The following is a 24,934-nucleotide window of genomic DNA, read 5'->3' as shown; positions in this document are numbered from 1 at the left end:
GGCAATTCTGTTTTTCATTTTTTGAGGAACCCCCCCCCCGTGCACTATGTCCCGGGAAACGCCCTCCTTGTTTCCGGCCCGACTCCAGGTCATTCCCTGCATGGAGTGCCTCCGGGCTCTCCACCCAGAACCTCACCCAGAACCTCACCTCGGCTGGCTCTGCTAGCCCCGCTCGGACCCCCGGCTTGAGCACTCGGAGACACCCTGGCTTGCGAGAGTTGGTGAGGATGTGGAGAAGGAGGAAAGCTCATGCACTGTTGGCGGGAATGTACATTGGTGCGGCCGCTCTGGAAAACAGGGTGGGGGTTCCTCAAAAAATGAAAAACAGAATTGCCACACGATCCAGCAATTCCACTCCTGGGTATTTACTGGAAGAAAACAAAATCCTAATGGGAAAAGATCTATGCACCCCTGTGTTCAGCGCAGCGTTAGGTACAGCAGCTAAGGTACGGAAGCAACCTAGTGTCCGTCCATAAATGAATGGATAGCAAACGTGGTACTTGTGTGGATACACGCACGGACACAGGAGAACATTACTCCGCCCTAAAAAGAATGAGGCCTTGCCGTTGGCTGCACCACGGAGGGTATTACTGCTACGTGAAGTCAGTGCAAAAGAACATGACAAATACTGGGGCGCCTGGGTGGCTCAGTAGGTTAAGCGTCCGACTTCGGCTCAGGTCATGATCTCGCGGTCCATCAGTTCGAGCCCCACGTCGGGCTCTGTGCTGACGCTCAGAACCTGGAGCCTGTTTCAGATTCTGTGTCTCCCTCTCTGTGACCCTCCCCTGTTCGTGCTCTGTCTCTCTCTGTGTCAAAAATGTTAAAAAAAAAAAAAATTAAAAAAAAAAAAAGAACATGACAAATACTGTCTGATTTCACTGATATGCGAAGTCCAAAACAAAAAGGCAGAAACGGACCCATACAGACCAAGAGCAAACGGATGGCTGCCAGAGGGGAGGGAGGGGGCCGCATGGGCAAAATGGGCGAAGGGGAGTGGGAGATACAAGCTTCCGGTTAGGAGGTGAGTAGGTCCAAAGAGAAAAAGCGGAACATAGGGAGTATAGTCAGTGGTGTGGTAGCAGGGTTTATGCTGACAGATGGTAACTACATGGTGGTAAGCGTAGCATAACGTAGAAACTTGTCAAATCAGTATGTTATGTGCCTGAAACTAATGTAACATCATGTGTTGACTATAGTTCAATTTAAAAAGTAAAAAAAAAAAAAAAATAACCATAATAACAAGCCATCTGGCATTACTCTGGTCCACTTTTTAAAGTGGTTATCGTATATTAATCCATTTAACCCTCACTTAAAAATACCTATGATGCAGGGACACCTGGGTGACTCAGTTAAGTGCCTGACTCTCTGTTGCGGCTCAGGTCAGGATCTCATGGTTCATGAGTTCAAGCCCCGCATTGGGCTTAACCTTGAACAGTGCAGAGTCTGCTTGGGATTCTATTTCTCTCCCTCTGTCTCTGCCCCTCCCCTGCTTGTGTTCTTTCTCTCTCTCTCTCTCAAAATAAATAAATGAAACCAAAAAAATACCTATGAGGTAGACTACTATTATCCCATTTTATAGATGAAAAAAAACTGAGGTACAAAGAGGTTAACTTGACGAGAGGAACACAGCCATTAGGTGGCAGAGAAAGGACCCAGGCTGTTTGAGTGTGGAGTCCGTGTACCGTATCCCGCCTGTTGTGATATTACCGTCTCATTTAATCCCTTTAACAACCTGGTAAGTACTCTTGTTATTTGTGTTTTCTAGATTTGGCCACAAAAACAAAACACAGAAGTGACTTCTCTGAGTTCACCCAACTAGGAGGTAGTGGGGCAGGATACAGCCCACGCTGGTCCCTTCTGTGGTACCCAGGATGGCAGTCAGCCCCAGGAGACTGAGTCCCTGATATGTTTCTTGTCCCTGTTCCTGCTTAGGTGTTCCTGAAGAGCGACCGTGTGGCCCGCATGGTCCAGAGCGGGGGCTGCTCCGCCAATGACTCCAGGGAGGTCTTCAAGAAGCACATTGAGAAAAGGGTGCGCAGCCTGCCCGAGATAGATGGCCTCAGCAAGGAGACCGTGCTGAGCTCCTGGATGGCCAAGTTTGATGCCATCTACCGTGGGGAAGAGGACCCCAGGAAGCAGCAGGCCCGGATGACAGCCAGCGCAGCCTCTGAGCTGATTTTGAGCAAGGAGCAACTCTACGAGATGTTCCAGAACATTCTTGGGATCAAGAAGTTTGAACATCAGCTCCTATACAATGCATGCCAGGTAAGGTGTTTGTTACCTGGGCCCAGCGCTATGAGTGAGTAGGGTCACATTATGACTTCTGCATGCCCTAGGCACTGTTGTCTTCAGGGGACGTTTCTTGATTTAAAAAAAAAAAAAAATTAATTAGAAGTTATATTTTACAACTGCATTGGTAAAAATTGAATATAATCTAGGCCAGAATATGTTCATGTTCATCTTCTGGTTTAAAAAAAAAAAAATGAAAACATTTTGCAAGCTCCTAAAAGTCTTGTGGCCCCTACGTACTGTGTACAGCCTGTTTCATAGGTAGGTTGGTTTTAGGAGTAAGGACTGACTCCTTTGTGTTTCCTGAAAAAGCTGAAAGCTCAAAATAATTTTTTAAAAAAGATTGTTTTGCCGTTGAAGTATATGATGCTTACCAGGTGAGTGGCTTATGATTCCTCAGCTTGGGAGACAACTGAACTTAGTACCTCATCATCAAGAGTAATTATTTAAAATAGAAAGCTTCCAGAAGGCCGGAGTGTATCACATCATTAACAATATATTAGTCACACTATGAATTCCAAGTGGATTTGAGGGGGCTAGCTGAGACTCTGCTTGGACCCATCCAAAGTGGGTCTCTATTTTCTCTGGATCAGGGGTTATCCAGTCAACAAATACTTCTCAGCATCCACAGATTTTAGTAAGTGTCCCTTGGGAGCATTTTTCAAATTCACATCCCCAAGCCCCAAACCTAGAGAGTCTAATTCTGCATTCTCAGGACAGGGCCCAGGAATCGGCACTTGAAACTAGGGCTTCCCTTCCTGGTAGTTTTACTGCCCTTCTCCTTCTAAGAACCATTGAAGAAACCCAGTTGTGCCCTAATTTCCCTGGGCTAACTCTGCCCCTAGCATAGGTTAAATTAAGACACTATAGTGTATTGGCTGAGTTGTGCCTTGCTCAGAATCAGACAGACCGAGGTAAATCTTACTATGACCTTCACCAGTTTTGTGGCCTTGGGGAGTTAGTGAACCTCCTCACCCATGAGCTTGGGATGAATTTGTTCTAAGGGTTCAATGTGTATGAAGCCGAGAGCAACATGGGACACTTTATAAATGGTAGCAGTTAAAATATATGATAGTCTACCAGAAGAGGCAAAAAGTCAACAGACAGTATCAGAATAGTGCCATACAAACTTAACGTAAGAACTACAAGATCTTAGGGTGCCTGGGTGGTTCAGTTGGTTGAGCATCAGACCTCGGCTCAGGTCATGATTTCACGGTTCGTGGGTTCGAGCCCCGTGTCAGGCTCTGTGCTGACTGCTCAGAGCCTGGAGCCTGGTTTGGATTGTGTGTCTCCCTCTCTCTCTGCCCCTCCCCCTCTCATGCTCTGTCTCTCAAAAATAAATAAATGTTAAAAAAAATTAAAAAAAAAAAAGAACTACAGGATTTTGAGGCTTACTTCTTTCCTTCCTCATGGCTACTTTCTAGTTCAAGGAACCAGCATCTCTTATAGGATGACCACAGTGTCAACCCAACTGGTGACCCTGCCTCCCCTCTTACCTCACAATAATATGCCCACCACACACCAGCTAGAGCAAGTTTTTTAAAATATAAATTGGACCTGGGGCACGTGGGTGACTTAGTCACTAAAGTGTCAGATTCTTGGTCTCAGCTCAGGTCTTGATCTCAAGGTCATGAGTGCAAATCTCGCATGGGGTTCTGTGGTAGGTGTGGAGCCTTTTTTTTTTTTTTTTTTTTTTTTTAACGTTTATTTATTTTGGAGACAGAGAGAGACAGAGCATGAACAGGGGAGGGCCAGAGAGAGAGGGAGACACAGAATCTGAAGCAGGCTCCAGGCTCTGAGCTCTGAGCAGGCTCCAGGCTCTGAGCCCGACGCGGGGCTGGAACTCATGGACCGCGAGATCGTGACCTGAGCCGAAGTCGGCCGCTTAACCGACTGAGCCACCCAGGCGCCCCTGGAGACTTCTTAAAAAAACAACAACATATATTGTATATTATATTATATTATATTATATTATATTATATTATATTATATTATATTATATGGATAACATTGCTTTTCTGTTTAAGAATTCCAGTAGCACCCCAATACCTTTAAAGTGACATCCCAGCTCTTCACTAAGGCTTGAGGCAATGCATGAACCACTCTTGCTCACCCCGTTTTTCCCACACGCTCGCTCACTGGCTTTCATTCTGTCTCCCCAGCACACCAAATTGATTCTGGGTCTTTGCATTTGCTTCTCCTTCAGCTTAGAATGCTTTTTGCCGAGACCTTTCCATGACTGCCCCAGCTTAAATGTCAAGTTCTCCAAGAGCTCTTCTAAGACCATCCCAACAAAAGTGGGTTTTTTGCCTACATCTCACATTCACTCTCTATCTCATCCTTTGTTCCATTTTTATCCTGGCTTTTACCACTATTTTCTATTCCTTGTTCATCTATTTTTACCTGTTTATTCCCTGTCTCACACTTAGGAGGGTGGTGATTCATCTTTGCCTTATTCACTAGTATTTCCATGAAACCCTGGCATGAAACAATTCTCGGCACATAGAGGTGCTCAATAATTGCCTACTGAGTTAATAAATGGATGATTGCAGTTTATTTTAACTGGTAGATAGGGTCTTGTTATCAACCATTATGGCTCACCCAGAACTTACCGGATATTTTAGTAAGTAGGAATCTGTTTATCATTTCATAATACAATATATACGTTATGTTCCTATTTTCTACTCAGTCGACTTCAATTCAGAATGCTGATTGCCAACCCAAAGGTTGATATTTCCTTTGCTGGGTCGAGAAATATTTTGAAATGACCAAATAAATCTCAATATGAAATTAAATTAAAATTTTCTTTTTGTATCAAATAATTGCTACATCCCTACATGGCACTTTTAGAATGGGGTAAGCAATTGGTATTCCTACCTATCGCCAGGACCACCTTTTCTCCCACAAGAATATGGGTTGTCAAATGACCTGCTTGAGTTATGAGTAACCCTCAGAATGACAGAGCTGGTTAAGGGTTCCTAAACCTGCTAGTCACAAAATGATTCCGGGGATTAATTTTTCTTCTTATTACAACAGCTTATTGTATTTATTTTCTGTCCTTGTTCAAACAGCAGCATTATTGGAATGAACGCGTCACCATGCCAGGTCTCATCTCCCTGTTTTTGGTTAAGTGGCAGGACTATGTTTTCCCCTAAAAATGAATGATTTAGGCTCATAATTTCAACATGTTTTCCATGAGTTAGACAAGAAATATAGTACTACTGTTGACCTAAACAAAGAGGTAACTGAGGCAAGCTCAAAATTGTTAAAAAGATGAGTGTATTCAGGAATAGCACAGAAATTGCAACTCAGGGCACACAAACTGTAGGAAGCTGCAGGCGAGTCTGTTGAAGGTTTGGAGCAGGCTGTATTTAAATCAGTCTCTCAGTCCTTAAGTGTTGTTTTCCTAAGGACACACGCATGAGATTTTTCCATTTTATGTCCTCTGGTTCCATTTTAGACTGAAATTCCTTCCCCCTTCCCCCTTTTGATCAAGATCTTTTTCAGGAAACACCTCTGGTCAATTATGTCATTCAGATTTTTTTTTTAAGTGTAATTGGCTACTAGATAGCTTGTATTCTACGTCCCATGGAGCTTAGGAAAGTAGTGCACAGGTGTCTTCTCCCATTAAGCTGAGGAGGACCATCCTCAGGGGTCTTGTCCCATGGAGGAGGGCGATGATATAGAATTTCACTTGCCTCTCTTGAACAACAAGAACATTGAGAATGAAAAATCTCAGCTATATCCCTCTGATGGAGGACAGTTTAGTTCCCACGGTCAGTTGAATTCTAGCAAAGGTCTTTGAAAGGAAAAGAATTTTATTTTGTACATACATTTGGGAATAAGGCATTTTTTGACTGATACCAAAGAGTAGACGTTTAATTAAAAACTTAATCTAGGGACCAAAAGCCCAGTGATAGCTATTGACTGAAATGCACTTCTCGACCAGCTTCCCCACCTGCTATATTTAGCTGATCAAAAATGTCCCAAGTTCCAGGAGCCTGGTCAACTACTGCTAGCAACTTGATATTGTCCTTCATTATTTTTAGTTCTTGTGTTTATTTTCCCTGACTTACTGGCCTAAAAACAAAGTTCTTCTCCAAGTAGGGCACGGGTTCCTCTCTGCTGAACAGTGAAGAGGGTAAGGGCTCTGTAGTTTTTGTAGGGCTATTTCTGCTAGGCTATCTGTTTGGGTTTGTTGATGTTCAAAAGCTCAGATAAAAACATTGAGAGTGGTAGAGATAACTATAGAAAGATTGTGAATTACTTTTTCAAGGCCTGCTACTCCAACCTAAGCTAAAAAGGTTCTGATGGAAGCCTGCACCAAACCCTTTCTATCTACTCTAGAGTTGTATGTAACCAGCCATCCAAAATCATAACCTTCAAAGTTCTGACATGTCTTTTTAAATTGATAGAAGACCACAGATTAGGTATATAAGCAGTAAAAGGAAGAGTTTTTCTAATTTCAGGGTCAGAAGTGAGGCCAATTATCCCCAAACGTCTCTTCCAGTTAAAGGGAAGTGTAGGCAGTGGGATATTTCAGACTTAAAAAAGAATGAAATCTTGCCATTTGCAAAAACATGGATGGATCTGGAGAGTGAAATAAGTGAAATAAGCCACTCTGAGAGAAAGACAAATTTTAGTCACAGGTTGCTGTTGGGTAATGTAGTCTAAGAAAATTTTACCAGGCAAGAGATAACATATTTTAAAAACCATAAATGTTTTCATGTTCTAAAGCTATATACACTGAATGTTCAGATCAGTATTGTGTTCTTCCTTGAGATCTTGTTTTTCTATACAACAGTTTGGAGAGGGGGGAATGAAGCATTCAGAGAACTTTGCTTCCAGGGAAAGTTTAAAGTTTAGCATTAAATTAGACCTATTAATAACATCAAATAAATAAATAAATAAATAAATAAATAAATAAATAAATGGAAGTGTAGGGTACATGTTTCTTCCGCATCAAAAGAAATACCCAGTGTCTTCTAAGGCACAGTTGGGTCTCTTTGCCCAGATATTTTTAGCTGGAATAAAAGAGGGGATCTCATGATCAGAAATATAATCACTTATTCAGAGCACACTATAATCTGATTCACTAGCATTGTGGGAATGACTACGTGAGCACCTTATATTTTTGTAGATCTGAAGTAACGAGAGAGCTGTTCTAGTATAGGTAAGATTTTGGTAGAGATGCAGAAGATTTCTAGGAGAAAAATAAGTTGAATTAAATTTCCTCCATTCCCCACATTTGTTTTTTGTTAATTCCCAGTTAAGTCCCAATGAGTGGGAGTACATCAGTTTCTCATTTTCTAGTATTATTAGTTTTCATTGCCCCACTACAAAGATACATTAAGGTGATACAGTCTTCTAGATTCCTATGGGAGTGAATTCATGTTCACCTGGATTATATAAAATAGTATAGTTACAAATATTTAGTGGGAGCTATCTAAGAGTTTTGCCATTCCCATCATTAAATTTTCAAAACATAATGATTTTGGGTAAGCGTCCAAACCTGAGTGAGGCATATTCCATTATGATTAGGGAGTACTTGAAGGAAAGCCTTAATATTTGGTGCCAGTTTTCTGAAAGGGAGGACATGTGTGGTTTCACAAGTATCAAAGGAAAATCCGATATCCTTAGCAACTAGGTTTTGCCATCCTTCTAAAGATGGTGGTCAGGCCAACAATTCAGGTTCATCGTGAGTATATTTGCTCTGGCTCAAATCCAACAATCAATTAGGTTAGCAGAATCAAAGAGTCTTTTGAAGTGGGGTAAAAGGATGTTTAAAGCTAAAGGAAATAATGTTAGAAAAACTAGGGAAAGGATAACTGAAAGTCTGAATGACATGGTTCAACTAAATATAGAGTGAGAAGAGAGAGGCCTGGTGCAGATATCTTGGGTAAGCTATCTACTTTAGATATCAGATACTTTAGTGACTATAAATCTTCAGTTTTAGGTCACTATTTGGGGCATGGGTCCATTCAAGTTTGGGGGCTTTGCTTAGATGTGAGACTTGTATCCAGGAGTCTATTCCTTGAATTTGGCTGCACAGGATTAGCAGCCTGTGCAGCCAGGCTGTGAGGAACCTTTCCAGCAAGGTTGAAGAAAGTCTTTTTGGAGATGTATTTTCCAATAGATGAACTCTCTAGGCTGTTATGTGTGATGCTTGATGTTTTCATCTCCTGGGAGCACTGTGGAAAGGTTTGTTCTATCAGAGCATGATTACTTTTTTATAGACTTCATTGGGCCTTTGCAAAATTGAAGTATATCGCCCTTTATTTATTTATTGGGGGCAAAATAAGCAAGGCCTAAATGTATCAACTGCCCTGTAATTATTTCAAAAGGCAAAAAAGGTTATGTATCCCAATGGTAATTGGTCTAAGATTTAGAAGAACCAATGGTAACGCTTTTGGCCAGAGTACTTGGAAGATGTCAATTAAGCTAAGTCTTAATAAATCCATTTGTACATTCAACCAATCCCGAAGACTGAGGATAGTAAGCACGGTGAAAGTGCTACAGAACTGGCCAAGCAGAATGGCTTGTTGAAGGATTTGACCAGTACAGGGGGTTCCCTAATCTCTGTGAAGTACAAGGGATGTTCCCCAAGTGGGAATAGTCTTTTCTAATGGAACTTCAGGTACAGAAGAGGGCGTTACCTGTCTACATGGGAAAGCTTCAGTCCATTGTGAAAACATGTAAACCGTTACTAGGATGTAATTACAGCCATGAGATGGGGGCAATTGTGTGAAATCTTTGCCAAACCTCAGATGGTTCACTGGGTAAATTAAAATGTTAAGGGGCAATCTGGATAGGCTTCCCTGGGTTAAACTTAGGACAGGTGGAGCAGTCACAAGAGGTACTTTTTGTGGTGTTGCCAATGTTTCCCCAACAGTATTGATTCATGAATGTTATTTTCACAGTTGGCCAATGATTTAATTCATGTACGGTAGTTAAAAATGGAAATTTTAAAATTTCTGGCAGTAACAGTTTGTTGTTGGGTCTGAACCAGACTTCCTTTTCTTCATGATACCAACAGCCTTTAGATCTCCAATTTTGTTTTTCCTATTCGGGGTCCAATTGTTGTATTTTGCTGCTCAATTTTCTTTAGCCAGCCTGAGGGTGAGTTGTTTTCTGGACCATAACAGGTTTGCTCCATGAATCCCAAAAAGCAGCATTTTTTAGTTGTTTGGTTGGTTGGTTGGTTGGGTTTTTTGTTATGTTTTGTTTTTATTTTTGTTTTTGTTTTTTTTGTGGAGACATCAATGAGGTGGTTTCCTTTGGCTTCCTGGGAGTCAGGCTTAGAATGCCTAAAGACGTTAATAATATCTAGAACTGCTGGCAAAAGCCTAGCATATAATAAATTTTGGGCATAAGGACCATTTTAAATTTTGTCTCCCCTGAAAGTAAGGAAACCTCATTTCCATCGCATTCCAAAATCATGGGCTACTCCAAAGGCATATTGACTATCAGTATAGATGTTTGTGGCTCTACCTTTAGCAAGAATATATACTTGAGTAAGAGCATATCATTTAGTTTCTTGGGCTAATGTGGCCAAAAGGAAGTGAGCGGCCTCAGTGGCTTCAAAAGGATTTGATATTGCATATCCAGAACAATGTTGACCATTTTCATTTTTCAGGTAAGAGCCATCAATAAATCATGAGAAGTCAACATTGGTTGAGGGGGTTTCTTACAAGTTATCACAAGAAGTTCATAGGTAGTCCATCAAAGTCAAACAGCATGGGCGGGGTTTCATTTATGGAAGAAGGTAGAAGGGTAGCACTGTTGAAATTATTACAATGAATAAGAGTGATATGAGGGGTAGTTAGCAAGAGAATTTCCTAAGAAGATGGCTTGCTGAAAGGTGTTGGGTGCAGTGTGAGCTTAAGAGAGCTTCGACAGCATGAGGTACAAAGATGGTAAAGGACAAACCCCATGACTGTTTCTTCAGTGGCCTTAACTAGAAAGCCAGTCCAAAGTCATCAGGCATAAGTAACCTCAGGCCACGGGATCTAATTGTTGGCTGCAGTAACTCAAACGTTGGTTATTAGCTCCCATGTTCTGGGCTAAGTATTATGAATGCATTTCCTTCTTTTTTATATACAAAAAGGAAAAAATGTAGCTAATAGTCTGGATGACCAAGGGCGAGTAGATTTACTAAGTTTTTCTTCAGAGTTTTAAAGGCCATGTCAACTTGGTTTCCCCAGATAATGGGGTCAGGTTTAGTGGTTTTTAATAAGACATAGGTGCTGGGCCATTATAGACAAGTTTAGAATCCAGTTCCAAAAATAACCAACTGTCACAAGGAAACCTGTCATTGACATTTGGCTTTACGTTTGGGGAACCTCAAGATGCCATGAAATCTATTAGGATCTAGATGTAACCGTTCTTTTGAGACTAAATACCCTAACTATCAGACTCGAGTTTGAACAAATGGCAACTTTTCCTTTGAGACTTTGTGTCCCTTAATTGTTAAGAGTTTTAACAGGTGCATACTGTCTTTTTGTGAGGAGGCTTAGCAGGGCGAGCAGAGAACTAATTCATCTATCTATTGTAGTAAGGTAAGGCATCTACAAAACTTTGTATCAAATAGGTCAGCTTCAAAAATTTGTGGGAAGTAAGGACTCTCAATAAAATCTTGAGGCATTACTATCCAGGTATACTGTCCTTTTTGGTAAAGACAAAAAGATATTTGTTAGCCTTATCAACTGGAATGCTAAAGAATGCACTGCATAGGCCGATTACGATGAAAAATTTGCTTTCAGTAGGGATAGATGCCAGTAACTCTGGGGATTAGGAATGACAAGATGGTGAGGAATAACAATGTTATTTATTGCTCAGAAATCTTGGACAAATTTCCATCCTTGACCACTAGGTTTTCTTACAGGTAAGAGAGGGGTATTAGGATTGCAAGGGGATAAGAAATACCTGTGCTTTATAATCTTCCATGGTACATCTATTGCCCTATAAACTTCTTTGTTCATAGGGTGTTGACTGATTCTGGGGAGAGGTTTTGTGGCATCAATTTGGATCTTAATTTGGGGCACCATGAATTCTGCATGTGTCCTTAGAGGATTTTGCCTGTAGAGCAGGGTACTAAACCTAATAATGGGGATGAGCCTGAAGTTTGATCTTCCCTTGTTGGTAAAGTACTTGTGAAAGTAATAGGGTTTGGATTTTCTTGAAGATTAAATTCAGTGGATTTAAATTCAGAGGAGTCTAACTCAAGAGTTATCTTCTCCCTTTCCAGAAAAGGAAATGGTAATGCAATACTTTTCTAAGAAACCCTTGCCCTAATAACTGGATGTGAGCTGATTCACTGAGGAGAAATGGAAGTTTATCTTGCAAATGTCCCAAGCAGAAGTGTATATGTTTGTAAGTAGGAACACACTGTGGTTTATTTGAGGCTCCCCTTACTTGAATGAATGTATTACTCCAAGGGGGAATTGTTTAATTGCAATGGGGTTGGGCACTGTGATAGAGTAGTTCTTGTGTCGGTTAATATTATAAGAGTTTCATCCTCATTCTGGAGAGTAGTTTCCAGAATGACAAACAGTCCCTGGGTTTCCTTAGAGCCTCATCCTGGGGATGAGTCTGACCCTTGGCTCTTGGAAAGATTCATCATCTGAATCTTTTTTAATTTGTAGCAGTCCTTTCTCTGATTGCTGTTTTTTTTTTGTTTGTTTGTTTTGTTTTTTTTATGATAATGACATAGTCCAGTCAGAATTTGCTTGGGAGATTTCATCTGATGAAGGTGGGGATTTAAAATTTTAGTTACCCTTCTTTGGGAATCATCTTCTAGGATGTGGGCTAGCTGATTAGCTAGATTGACAAGATCAAGGTTGGTATGGGTTGTCTTGACGAACAGAGATAGGTCTCTGTTTAAATCACTTATAAACATTGAATTAAAGGCTACTGTGGTAGCTTGAATGTCTATAGGGTGTCCAGAATTTGCTTTTACAAAAATTTGGAGTATGCTATAGTAATCATGAATGGATTCATCAGACTTTTGGGTACATGCCTGAATTTGTTGCAGTCTCCCAATTTAGGGAAAGCCCTCAGAATGGCCAGATGCAGCCTTTTAACTATGACACAAGCTTGGTCATGTAAAAGAGCTGGTGGTTGACTTATTTGGAATTCTAAAGGTGGTTTGCGGCTTTCTCAGTTAGCAGCTTTCATCCAATGCTGGGCTTGACCTTCTCCAACAAACATATAGACTAATTGATAAAGATTGGAGACATCAGGCGGATCATTTTGAACGACAGTATTGAATTCTTCAGCCAATCTATGAGGATCCTCACTCACATTGAGAAAATCTGTTACTGTAGCTCTAAGTTCAGCTTTAGTGCATGGGACATAAGAAATTAATAATGTAGCAGGATCCTCAGAAGTTCTGATTCTGAAAGGGGGAGTTTTAACAGGCTCAGTTGGCAAGGTTTCAGCACTAGAGAAGAAGGGGAGTTGGGATAAAAGAAGGGGTTATAAGAGGGCAAAGGTGGGTATAGCAGAGCTGGAGCAGTGGCGTTAGGAGAGACCTCACTGCTGCCGCGAGGGAGAGACTTCAGATGCTTCTTCATTTGCTCTTACTGCTTGTTTACTTCAGTTAACTTAAAAGTAGTATTTTGTAGACAGGTAATTTTAGAACCCCAAATACTTTTAGAGCCTCTAGGTACCAATTAAAATAGCTATCCCGTTCAGATTGTTTGTTCTCTTGCCATGGACTTCTAATTTAGTCCAGAGAAAAACGAGTCTGGGGAGACTGAAGGTTCCCCGTAATAGCCATTGAAGTTCTACATTATCCTTAGTGAGGTGGTCCATTCAGTCAAAAAAGGACACGAGGAGAGACCATAGTTTTTTAACATAAAACCAGCTGCAGGCCCTGAGGGAAGGCCACCCTTAGAACATTTAGATGATTGGGATCCCACAACTTAGTGGTTTTCCTGAGAGCCAAAGAAAAATCACTAAACAGCCTGATGGGTATGTTTCAGGGTTGGATGTGGTGTTTTGGTTTACCGTGTGCCTTTCATGAGATGCATTTTTGTTTTTCCTGGCAGACACCCTTTCCTCTAATTTTCTAACTGGTGACCAGGTGTCCCTTGTTGTATAGAAATTATCTTGCAGTTGAGAGACAAGCTAATGTCACTATGGCCCTCTGTGACCAACTTACCCTCTCGGGCGGGGCTCTTGCTCTGGGGACTGGTCTCTCATAAGGAGGTGGTGAGTGTTGTTGTAGCATTTATTGTTCTACCCATGCCCACCAGTATGACTCCATTTTTCTTTCTCTCAAAACTTTAAATGGAATTTTACCAAAATTTTAGCGTACTTCAAATAGGTACTTTAAATACTTAAAATGCCTTTACACAGAGCTTGAATCAGAAAGCTCCACCAAGGGGAGGGAGCTCAGAATCCAAAAGAATTCACCAAACTGAAAGTAGACAGTGACTCATGGAAGCAGTGAGCTCAGGAGGCTCATTGTGGCTTGCTTGACTCTGAAGGTTGTCATCCTTCAGGGGTTATCTCCTTCTGATGCCACTTCTGATGTCAAGAAATCTTGACCTAAATGAAGAGGTACACTGAGGCAAGCTCAAAATTGTCAAAAGTTTATTCAGGAACAGTAGAGGAATTGCAATTCAAGATGTGCGAACTGTACCAAGCTGTTGATGAGTCCACTGAGGGTTTGAGATGGGCTGTATTTATGAGCAGGGAATGTAAAGAACAGGGAGTCTAGTTAGTCTATTAAAATTAAAAAACAACTGGAGACCAGCTCTGGAAAGTTCTTGAGCAGACAAAACCAATCCAGTCATACAGAGCTCAATTCAGCTTATTTTGTGAGACCAACCCATAATTTCATTTTTATGCGTCTGGAAACCATAAGCAAAACTTCCCAAGATTGAAATGAGGTAAACCCTGACCAATCCCTGATCATTTAAGAAAGTTCCAATATTATCAGTTTTCTGTAAATCAGGCATTTACAAGAAATCATTCTCCCAGGCCTTAAGTTTTATTTTCCTAAAAGTACGTGAGTGAGATTTTCCATTTTATGTCCTCCAGTCCTATTTTAGATTAAAATTCTTTTACATTATAAAAGAATAATGTCTTCTCACCCAAGACTAATAATTGCCCCCTCCCCCCACCCCCAGCTAAAAGAGAATTATAGGAAATGTAAAGGAAAGTGCTTCTTAGGACAGAATATTTAAGGCATGTAATATATATTTTTTTAACATTTATTTATTTTTGAGAGAGAGAGAGAGACAGAGCTCAAGTGGGGGAAGGAAGAGAGAGGGAGACACAGAATCTGAGGCAGGCTCCAGGCTTTGAGCTGTCAGCACAGAGCCCAACGCAGGGCTCTAACTCATGAACCATGAGATCATGACCTGAGTCGAAGTCAGACACTTAACTGACAGAGCCACCCAGGCGCCCCTCAGGCTTGTGATATTATGTTCTACCCTCCTATTCAGACAGTACAGTTGATTATTGCTTCATGGTTCACATTAGTAGAAATTAGGACGAAGAGCATATACAGGTGATTCACGAAAGAAAAAGTATGAATTAATTCTAAACACATGATGATTTTTAAATTCCATATCTTCAGTAATCTGAGTTATATAAGTTATTGGTAAACAATAAAAGCATTTTTTTTTAATTTTTTAATGTTTATTTATTTTTGAGACAGAGAGAGACAGAGCATGAACGGGGGAGGGGCAGAGAGAGAGGGAGACACAGAATCGGAAGCAGGCTCCAGGCTCTGAGCCATCAGCCCAGAGCCCGACGCGGGGCTTGAACTCACCGACTGTGAGATCGTGACCTGAGCTGAAGTCGGACGCTTAACCGACTGAGCCACCCAGGCGCCCCTAAAAGCATTTTTTAAAGTTAACATTGGTAGTGGTAATACACTGCAGATGATATAGGAATGGGTATTCTCAGAACTTACTGTTGGAATAATTGATTATTGCAAATTTTTCTGTAATCTGTTAATTTACAGTACAGCAGCTTTATAATGGGCAAATCTTTTTCTTTAAATGTTCATTTTTGAGAGAGTACAAGCAAGGGAGGGGCAGAGAGTGGGGACAGAGGATCTGAAGTGAGCTCTGTGCTGGCAGCAAAGAGCCTGATGCTGTGCTTGAACTCATGAACCGTGAAATCGTGACCTGAGCCAAAGTTGGACGGACTCAACCAACTGAGTTGCCCAGGGCAATGGGCAAACCTTTTAATGTCAAGGCTCTACCTCTAGCAATATGTTATGTGTAAATACTCAGAGATGTGTACAAACGAATGAAGCCCAAGGATGTTCACTGCAGAGTTCCATATAACAGTGAAAAACTGGAAACTAATTCCCAACAGTAGATTAACTAATTAGATATTGATTTAGCCATATGAGAGAATACTCGTTAGCCAATAAAAGAGCTGTTGAAGGAGAAATCTTACTATGTGGGAAAAGGTACACTAGATATTGCTAACTGGAAAGTCAGGCAAGGAAACAGTATGAAGGCATACTCTCTTTTTTCATGGAAAAAGTAATTGATGGGCAAAAAACAATATCTTAACCATGCTGATCTTTAGAGATAGCATTATGGTTGATTTTTAAGGTTTTCATATGTGCTCCTCTGTGTTTCCAAATTTTCTTCCCTAAACATTATAGGTGTTTTGTCAATAGAAGCAAATGGCAAATATCTCAACCAGGAAGCTAGGAAAACCATAGGATAGGGAGAAAATTATCTTCTGCATTGTTTTCTAGATTGCAGCCATTATTCTACTACCTTTATGATTTTTACCATTTCCAAGCACTACCCGTATGATTATTTAATATTTTTTTAATTTTTTAATGTTTTTTAATTTATGTTTGAAGGAGAGAGAGAGAGAGAGACAGAGAATGAGCAGGGGAGGAGCAGAGAGGGAGGGAGACACAGAATCCGAAGCAGGCTCCAGGCTCTGAGCTGTCAGCACAGAGCCCGACACGGGACTCGAACTCATGAACCGTGAGATCATAACCTGAGCTGAAGTCGGACACTCACCCAACTGAGCCACCCAGGCATCCCTGATTATTTAATATTTCTAATTAAACTGATTCTTAACTTACGTTTTTAACCTGTCCTTATCTTTAGAAGTGATATATTCGACATCCCAGCTTTTATGTTCTAGTTATTCTTTTTGTTAAACAATATGCCTTAAAGCGAAACATAACCCTTAAAATAGAAGCTCTTCATCAGTTGGTCCTCTTATGTCATGTCACACCACCAGTGAGTGACTACCAGTGAGTGGGAGGCCTGGCTGGGGCGACCAGAGCCCTAATATGCTGAGGCTGGGTGGATGGAACTTTCTGACGCCATCCCTGGAAATAGCCTCAGACTGACCAGAACAGCTTTCACATGAAGTGTTCCCACGCCCTGCAATCAGATTTCAGAAATTATAGATTCACTCACTTACTTTCTCACAGAGTCCACTCAGCTCTTCAAAAGTCTTTCAACTCACAGGAGCAAAGATGCACAAGTAATAATGATACGGCTTACTTTCTCACTGTGCTCTGCTTAAACTGTTTCTTGTTTTGTTTTGTATTGTCTGGACCTCCTTCTCCTTATGAGGCAAAGCAATTCCCCGGTGCTTCCAAAATCAGAAACGTGCAGTGTTTTCTTCTTATGAATATCACATTCTAGTAGAAGCTGTGATCTGATTTCTGGTACCACTTTCTGAAGGTTCCCGTGATCTCTATGACTTTCTGCCAGTAAGTGAAGCTTCCATCTCAAATGAGAAAGGACGTTTGTCAAAGAGTGATTATATCAGTTACGTATCAGTTGTCTGTTGTGACATGAACCATGTCTAGAAAAACATTAAAAAGAAGCCCAGAGAGGGTTAACAAATGCTTCCATATTTGTGGCATGAATTTTTAAAGTCTGTTTTGTGTATTTGAGAATACACCGTTCTATCTCATGGAAGAGTTTGCTCATAGTCAATCTAATAATCAATGTGAAATAATTGGAAACTTGTGTTATGAAATCTGTGTTGTTTTTATTACCCTAGACTCTTGAGAGGAAGCAGACAATTATGCAGCTATTTGAACATTTGAGTTGAATTCGAAGCCTAACTTTAACAGTAGGGTAACATCTTTTGAGATTGGGTTGCATCGTTGACAAATGAGACTAAGACAGACCCGCTTTCTGCCTTCATAAAATGCAAAGAGGATGGTGGTGGTGGTGGTGGTGGTGGTGTGGTATTTAAAAAGTTTTAAAAAGGCAAAGCACCAGTTCTCCCCCTTTCTCTTTAGTGGCCTCCAAATCTGGAGTTGGTTTGATGTCCAGTTGGACCAGATGTCTGCTGCTTCCTACCTACCCCTCTGCTTAACCATATGAGTTATCCTTAATTGCTTCATTCTAAAGCATGTGGGTGTTTTCCCTTGAAAAACAGTCCTGAGGTGCTTTTTGGGAGGAGGGAGGTCTGTATGTTCATATATTTTCAAATGCAAATGAGCTCTTCTTGAAGAACCCAGCTAATTTTTACTCATGGGGGAGTATGATTAAGGAAGTCAGTTGTTTCCTCCTGTTTCAATTCGGCTTTTGGAGAAAGGTATTTCCGGTTGTGCTGTTACTAATGACATCCGAGGCTCCTGGAAATATCAGCATGTGACTTTAGCCTTCACTCAGCCATCACTTGTGCCTAATGGCCAGCAGGGATAACGGGTATGCAGCTAACAGAAGACGACAGTGTTCTCTTCATTTATCTTCTCTGAATTTCTGGACTTTCTCATGTAATCTGGAAGCGTTGACTGGAAACACACGAATATGGTGTTCTGATCCATAAACACCTTTGCGTTTTCAATACTGAATTCCCCATTTTCAATATGTAAATTCCCCATCATTGCTGAAGTACTGATTTTCTTAACATTTCATTTCCTTCTCTCCAAACCATCTTCAATATGGCCTTTGATGATGTGGTCATCTTATTACCGAGCTATTTCCCTTAGACTTGATTAGCACTTGGCAGCTTTTCAGATAGTTTATTAGACTCTGAAGAGAAACCTCAAATTATTAAGCTTTCAGTTGTGACCCAGATTACTGGGTTTTATCCATACCTCCTTATGGAACCTTTAATCTATATATAAGTACATAGCTTTTACCTAATCCAGAAGTTTCTAGTAGATCTGTTAGCTAAGTATTTGCTTCTTGGGCCAGGCTCTATTTCTTAATCTGTTTCTTGGCTTTCTAACACCAGTACGATTCTTTGTACATAATGGCCTTTTAATATATATCTACGGAAGAAATGTTTTGAAATCTGAGGGGGGTGGCAATGGCAGTCTAGTATTTAACACTGTTACTTAGCAACTTACTTTCATCATTCATTCATTCGTTCATTTGACAGATGTTTGAAGCACTTACCATGCATTAGACACAGCAAGTTAGATGCTGGCCGTAAATCCTAAACTTTCCTACTTTGTCATACAATGGCTCCTGACTATCTTCCTCCCTGCTTACCAAGTACACCTCAGGAGGCACCTGGGTGACTCAGTTAAGCGTTCACCTTTGGCTCAGGTCATGATCTCACAGTTCATGGGTTCGAGCCCCGCATTGAGCTCTGTGCTGACAGCTCAGAGCCTGAAACCTGCTCTGGATTCTGTGTCCCCTCTCTCTCTGCCCCTCCCCCACTTGCGCTCTGTCTTTGTCTCTCTCTCTCTCAAAAATAAATAAACACTAAAAAAAAATTAAACACACCTCCCAAGGACTTTATAGGTGTTATCCTACTTATTGTATTTGTTTCCATTATATTGCTATGTAACAAATTACCCCAGATATCGTGGCTGAAGAAAATATCCATTTATTATCTCACAGTTTTTGTGAGTCAGAAGTCTAGGCACAACATAGCTGGGTTGTTTGCTAGGGACTCGGAGGTTTGAATTATGGCTCTGACTAGGCTGTGTTCTCATCTGTAGGCTCAACAGATAAGGATCTGCTTCCAAGCTCCCTCATGTTGTTGGCATAACTCATATCCTTGCAACTCTAAGACTCCACAAAGCCAGCAGCACAGAGACAGAGTCTCTGGTGCTTCAGGTCTAATATTTCTAGACCCTCTTTTTTTTTTTTTAATGTTTATTTTTTTTGAGAGAGAATGGGCACAAGTGGGGGAGATACAGAGAGAGAGGGAGACACAGAATCTGAAGCAGGCTTCAGGCTCTGAGCTGTCAGCACAGAGCCTGGCACAGGGCTCAGACCCATGAATTGTGAGATTATGACCTGAGCCAAAATGGATTCTTAATTGACTGAGCCACTTAGGCGCCCCAAGACGCTCTTTTAAAAGGATCATCTGGGGGGAAGCCTGGCTGGTTCAGTTGTTGGAACATGTGACTCTTGATCTCAGAATCGTGAGTTCCAGTCCCACATTGGGTGTATGTATGTATGTATTTACAGAGAGGAGAGCTTTTTTTTTTTCTATTGCTTATTTATTTTTGAGGGGGAAAGAGACAACATGGGTGAGGGGCAGATAGAGAGGGAGACAGGATCCGAAGTGGGGTCTACACTGACAGCAGCAAGCACGATGTGGGGCTCAAATTCATGAACTGCAACATCATGACCTGAACCAATGTTGGATGCTCAACCAACTGAGCCACCCAGGTGCCCCAAGATTACTTTAAATAAACAAGTTAATTAAATAAAATATCCTATAAAAATAAAGGATTATCTAATTAAGTCAGACCCACTGAGGATATTCACTCTTTTCTGTTAAAGTCAATTGATTAACAACTTTAATTACATCTGCAAAATCTCTTCCCTCTTGTTATGTGCTATTAGAAGAAAGTCACAGGTTCTCCCCACACTCAAGGGAAGAGACTATGTGACTCCCTGGGTGTCATCATAGAGTTTCTGCTACAGTGTTCTTCCCTCATCCCAGGTTTCTTTACATGAGGGACTCCTTCAAGTGTCAGTTTATTTTTTTAAATTTATTTTTATGTTCATTTTATTTTAGAGAGAAAGCATGGGATGGGGAGAAGGGCGGAGGGAGGGAGGGAGGGAGAGGGAGAGAGAGGGAGAGAGGGAGAGAGAGGGAGAGAGAGGGAGAGAGCTCGATCGCACCATACTGGGATCATGACCTGAGCCAAAATCAAGAGTCAGATGCTCAACTGACTGAGCCACCCAGGCGCCCTTTCAAGTGTCAATTTAAATGTAAGTTTTTTTAAGACATGCTTTCCCTCATTATTCTGCCTGTAATAGACTTTTCCTTGCTTTGTTTTTTGTAACAGTGCCTTGTTAATTACCATCCTAGAACTAAATACAATCTGAAATTACCTTGGATACTTAGTCTTTTATTGACTATCAGACTACCTCGTTAAGAGCAAGGACTACAGGGGGCACGTAGGTGGCTCAGTCAGTTAAGTGGCTGACTTTTGATTTCAGCTCAGGTTATATCTCACAGTTCATGAGTTGGAGCTCCACATCCGGCTCTGTGCTGACAGTGTGGAGCCTGCTTGGGTTTCTCTCTCTCCCTCTCTCTCTCTGCCTCTCCCCTACTCACATGCTTTCTCTCTCTCTCAAAACAAATAAATAAACATTAAAAAAAAAAAAGAGCTTTCACTACTATAGGGCTAACACTTGTCACAATGCTTGGCACACAGTAAATGTTCAACTAAATATTGACTAAATCACTTATTGCAAAGGACAAGGCATTGCTGGCCTGCTGGGGCTAAATGCCCATTTTCCATAAAAGTATGTGTTTGGTGTTTTTCTTTTTTTCTGGTTAGGCACAGTACAACAATGGAACAGGCATTGCAATCTGAGATCTGAATCCACTAATACCAATCCACTAATACTCCTATTTTATAGTGGGGATTTCACCTGAGGTTCTCTAGCCATGAACTTTCCCTTGGGTCACACTCAACCTTTCTCTCCAATCACAGGGTTGAAGGAAGAGGTACATAAATTAAATCTTGCCTTTCTAAAATCATGTACTGCCTTTAACTATCTTTAGCTATTTGTTGGGCTGCTGGTTTCAATGGATTTACTTGCCAGTTTACTTTAATTTCAGCATTTGTGGGGTATTGTCAGAGGTCAAGATGTGTAGATCATATGAGACGTTCTATTACATTAGTAGGGGCAAAATTAGAGGGGATTAAAGATGTAAAGGGCACAGAGACAGATAGCAGTATTTAGTTTCCCAGAGCAGCAATTGTTCCAGAGCAATGATTTGTCATGATGAGGGTATCAGACAATTCTTACTTCTGTATCAGTCCTTCCTAGATTACGTGGCAGATGTTTCTGTTTACCTGCACCTGCTGTTATTGAGAGACTAACTGCTATGGAAAGTTGAAATTGAGAGTGGCTCTCTTGCATCTGAAGAACAGGGAACTAGGTATGAAGTCCGCCTTCCAAACTGCTCTAGACATTTTAGCGATCTTTTCCTTAAGTTGCCAAGATGGAATCAAATACGCTCATCTATTCAAAGTCTTCTCATAAGCACTGAACCACAAAATTGTAATCAGAGGCGTTAAAGAGGTGTACTCTCAGAAAAAGAGACACAGAAGTAGTATTTTCTACTTTTGCCACTTTGCACTGAATGATGGAAGCTTTTACAAACCATCTAACACGGCTTTGCAAGTAAAGATTTTTTTTACAAGTCTCCTGACATGGTTCACCAGCCCAGCCTCCCCGTGGTAATGATCTGAACTTACCTTCTTCCTGCAGCACAGAGCCTTCTTCACTCTTTGGTGATTCAGACCTACCGTTAGCAGAAATGGTGGGTAGTGGAGTAGAGTTTACAGATTAAATTTTGTTAACCCTTTTAGTTTTTGGGTTTTTTTTTTTTTACTTTTTTTAACGTTTATTCATTTTTGAGAGACAGAGACAAAGCGTGAGTGGGGGAGAGGCAGAGAGCGAGGGAGACACAGGATCTGAAGCAGGCTCCAGTCTCTGAGCTGTCAGCACCGAACCCCACGTGGGGCTCGAACTCACAACATGAGATCATGACACCCAACCGACTGAGCCACCCAGGTGCCCCCAATCCTTTTAGTTTTAATCCTTTCCAAAAATATGCATAAAATATCTTCGTTTTATTTCCTGCCCAGCTAGTGAATGCTTCTGTGTTAGGGAGGCCTCATGATCTATCTTCCGAACTTCCGTTTGAGCAGTATTAATGCCTGCCAAATATGAAGCATTTACCGTGTTCCGAGCACTAAGCCTAGTGCTTTACATATATTATCATATCGAATCCTACAGTAAGCTTGTAAACTAGATATTTTTACCCACATTTTAATAAAGAGCCTAAAAGAGAGAGAGAAGTTCACTGAGTTTTCCAAGGTCAAACAGGCTGTCAGCAGCAAAACCAGGATTTGAACTCAAGTTTGTATGACTCTGAAAGAAACTTTTTAACTCAATTGCTAAAGAGTTGTGATGTTCCATTGATATAGAAGGTTCTGGAGAATAAGTAGAAGCTTATGATCCTATCCATACTCTAGAAAAGATAGGTATGCACGTGTTTTTTAAATCTTTTAGGTGTGTATTTTTGTAGAGCCTGCTCCTTCCTCCCCGCACCCTTCCCCCCCTAAAATTTATTAGAGGCAAAGAAAGGTCAGCTGAGGACTCTTTATCTTGGCTAATTGTGATTTCACTGGATGTGTCTTTATTCAGTGGAGATGGCTTAGGTTTATGTCTGCTTCCCTCATTTGGGTTCAGGCAGATCAATGCGATGTGTTTCCTGATTTAATTTTTGAAAACGTACTTAAAGCCCCACAGTGTTCAGTGGATGGTTAAGGACAGGAAATGCTTGTTTTTCTCATCCTGCCCTTGCTAGTGGACAATTGGGCCAATTGGATGTTTTGAAAAAGGAACTGCTTTCACATCTTGAGTATCCTCCTGGCAGGGCCGAGTGACCCCAGAATGAAAAACAAATTTGCTCTTTGGAGAAAGAACACCCCCAAAAGCGTTCATGAATATTCAAATTATAAAGGTTTCAAAAGAAGAATTGCACCAGGATCTGGTAAATATTTTAGGCTTTGTGGGTCTTGCAGCCCGTGCAGCAACGACTTAATTCTGTCACTGTAGCAAAGACAGCCACAGAAATATGTAAAATTTCCAGTAAAATTCTGTTCCAGTAAAATTTTATTTACAAAAGCAGGTAGCTGGTGGATTTCACCCAAGGGCTGCAGGTTTTCAACCCCTGAGGTTAAATAGTATGTCACATTGTAACAAACAATTCTCGACTTTCCCCAAAGTCGTCCTATGGATAGAAGATGTTACCTTTTATCCATTCATCCATTCTGTGAACAGTGGAGAGTGATGATTGTTTACAATGTTGGAAGGGAAGACAGTCATGTAACACAGAAGACAGGCGTTTGCTATCAGCATCTGAATATACTACACTCGTTACACTTTTTTTATTCCATTTTGAATGGTTGGTTTTATAAGTGAAAGTAGATTTTAATAAATAAAAAAAATTCAACACTGAATTGACCTTACCGTTCAAAATCTTGTACAAGTCACTTCCCTAAAATGGGCTCGTCTATAAAGTGGGAATAATAACAGAATGTGCTTTATGGCATTTATTATGAGGCTGTGATAAGGTAATGAATAAATCACTTAGCACCATGCTTGGTATATATGAATTTTTGAAAAATTTAAACTATCATTAGCGTTTCTTATTGTTGGTGCTTGAGCCCAGGCTTGGTCCATGATTAGGGGTTTACCAACGGTTGATCTTTATAGGATTTCATATCCAAATCCTTCATCATGGTTATAACTTAACTGTAGTATTGTGCAGAAATTAAGCATTGAACACTATTGGCTGAAAAATAGGACTCTAAAATTACAGAGATTTGGGTTTACATTCTGGCTCTGGTACTTACTTTGTGTTCATGAGCCAGTCAGCTAACCTCTCTGAGCCTCACTTTGTATATATTTGTATACACACACATACATACACACATACATATAGACATACACACACATTCCACACACACATATACATATATAGATAGCTATTGAGAAGAATAATAGTACCCACCTAATATAGTTGGTCCTAGTTATTATTGGCTACCATTAATTAACCCAATTCCTGTGTCTTGGGAAAGTTCCATTCTGATGAAAATGATGTTTAAGATTGGGCTGGTGGTCTGGGATCAGTTCTCAAAATCACAACAATTAAATCATGCTAAGGAAAAATCTGAAGAAGGGTAATACAAAGTCCTTGCCTTCGAGAAGTATGCAATGTAGTTTGAAGGAACAAAGCTAATATGCAAGCAAAATCCGCCAACAACACAAAGTCAGTATGTGACAGTAGTCTGTTGTAACGTATAGGAGCAGAATGATATGGTAGAGATATCGTGTTTATAGACATATGTAGGTATCATTCCAGGCTTAGTTACTTATTATCTCTGTAACCTTACCAAGCTCATACCTTCCCTGTAAAACAGGGGTATTAATAGCTACCAGGTAGAATAAGAGCCTGTCATGTGCTAGAGATTCAATAAAGAGTGGCCTGAGTAGGTCACGGTAGCTGATGGTGATGGTGATGGGGGCAATGGGGTGGTGGCACAGCGGTGTGAATGTCAACAGCTGAAGACTTTGGTGATCTCAGATAACAGTGGAATTCGATTGGCTAGGAGCTACTTTGTAGAGGAGATACTGGTTGAGCTGGGTTTGATTGATGAAAAAATAGTGTGAACGATTCAGTAATT

The 24,934-nt window shown here is 40.8% G+C and overlaps 1 protein-coding gene across 13 annotated transcripts in view; it reads left to right on the top strand.

The window, feature by feature from the left end:
* The window catches only part of CADPS (calcium dependent secretion activator), a 477,475-nt gene that overhangs the window by 119,643 nt on the left and 332,898 nt on the right, over positions 1–24,934 (top strand). For all 13 annotated transcript variants that reach the window (XM_049642654.1, XM_049642655.1, XM_049642657.1 and 10 more), the window contains one exon: positions 1,933–2,265. In XM_049642654.1, the coding sequence (XP_049498611.1) occupies positions 1,933–2,265 (333 nt within the window). The remainder of the gene's footprint in view (positions 1–1,932; positions 2,266–24,934) is intronic.

This window comes from Panthera uncia, chromosome A2, assembly GCF_023721935.1.
Source record: "Panthera uncia isolate 11264 chromosome A2, Puncia_PCG_1.0, whole genome shotgun sequence".
NCBI classification, from domain to species: Eukaryota; Metazoa; Chordata; class Mammalia; order Carnivora; family Felidae; genus Panthera; species Panthera uncia.
Note: the sequence above shows the minus strand (reverse complement) of the source record. Positions and strands in the feature narration are given on the sequence as shown.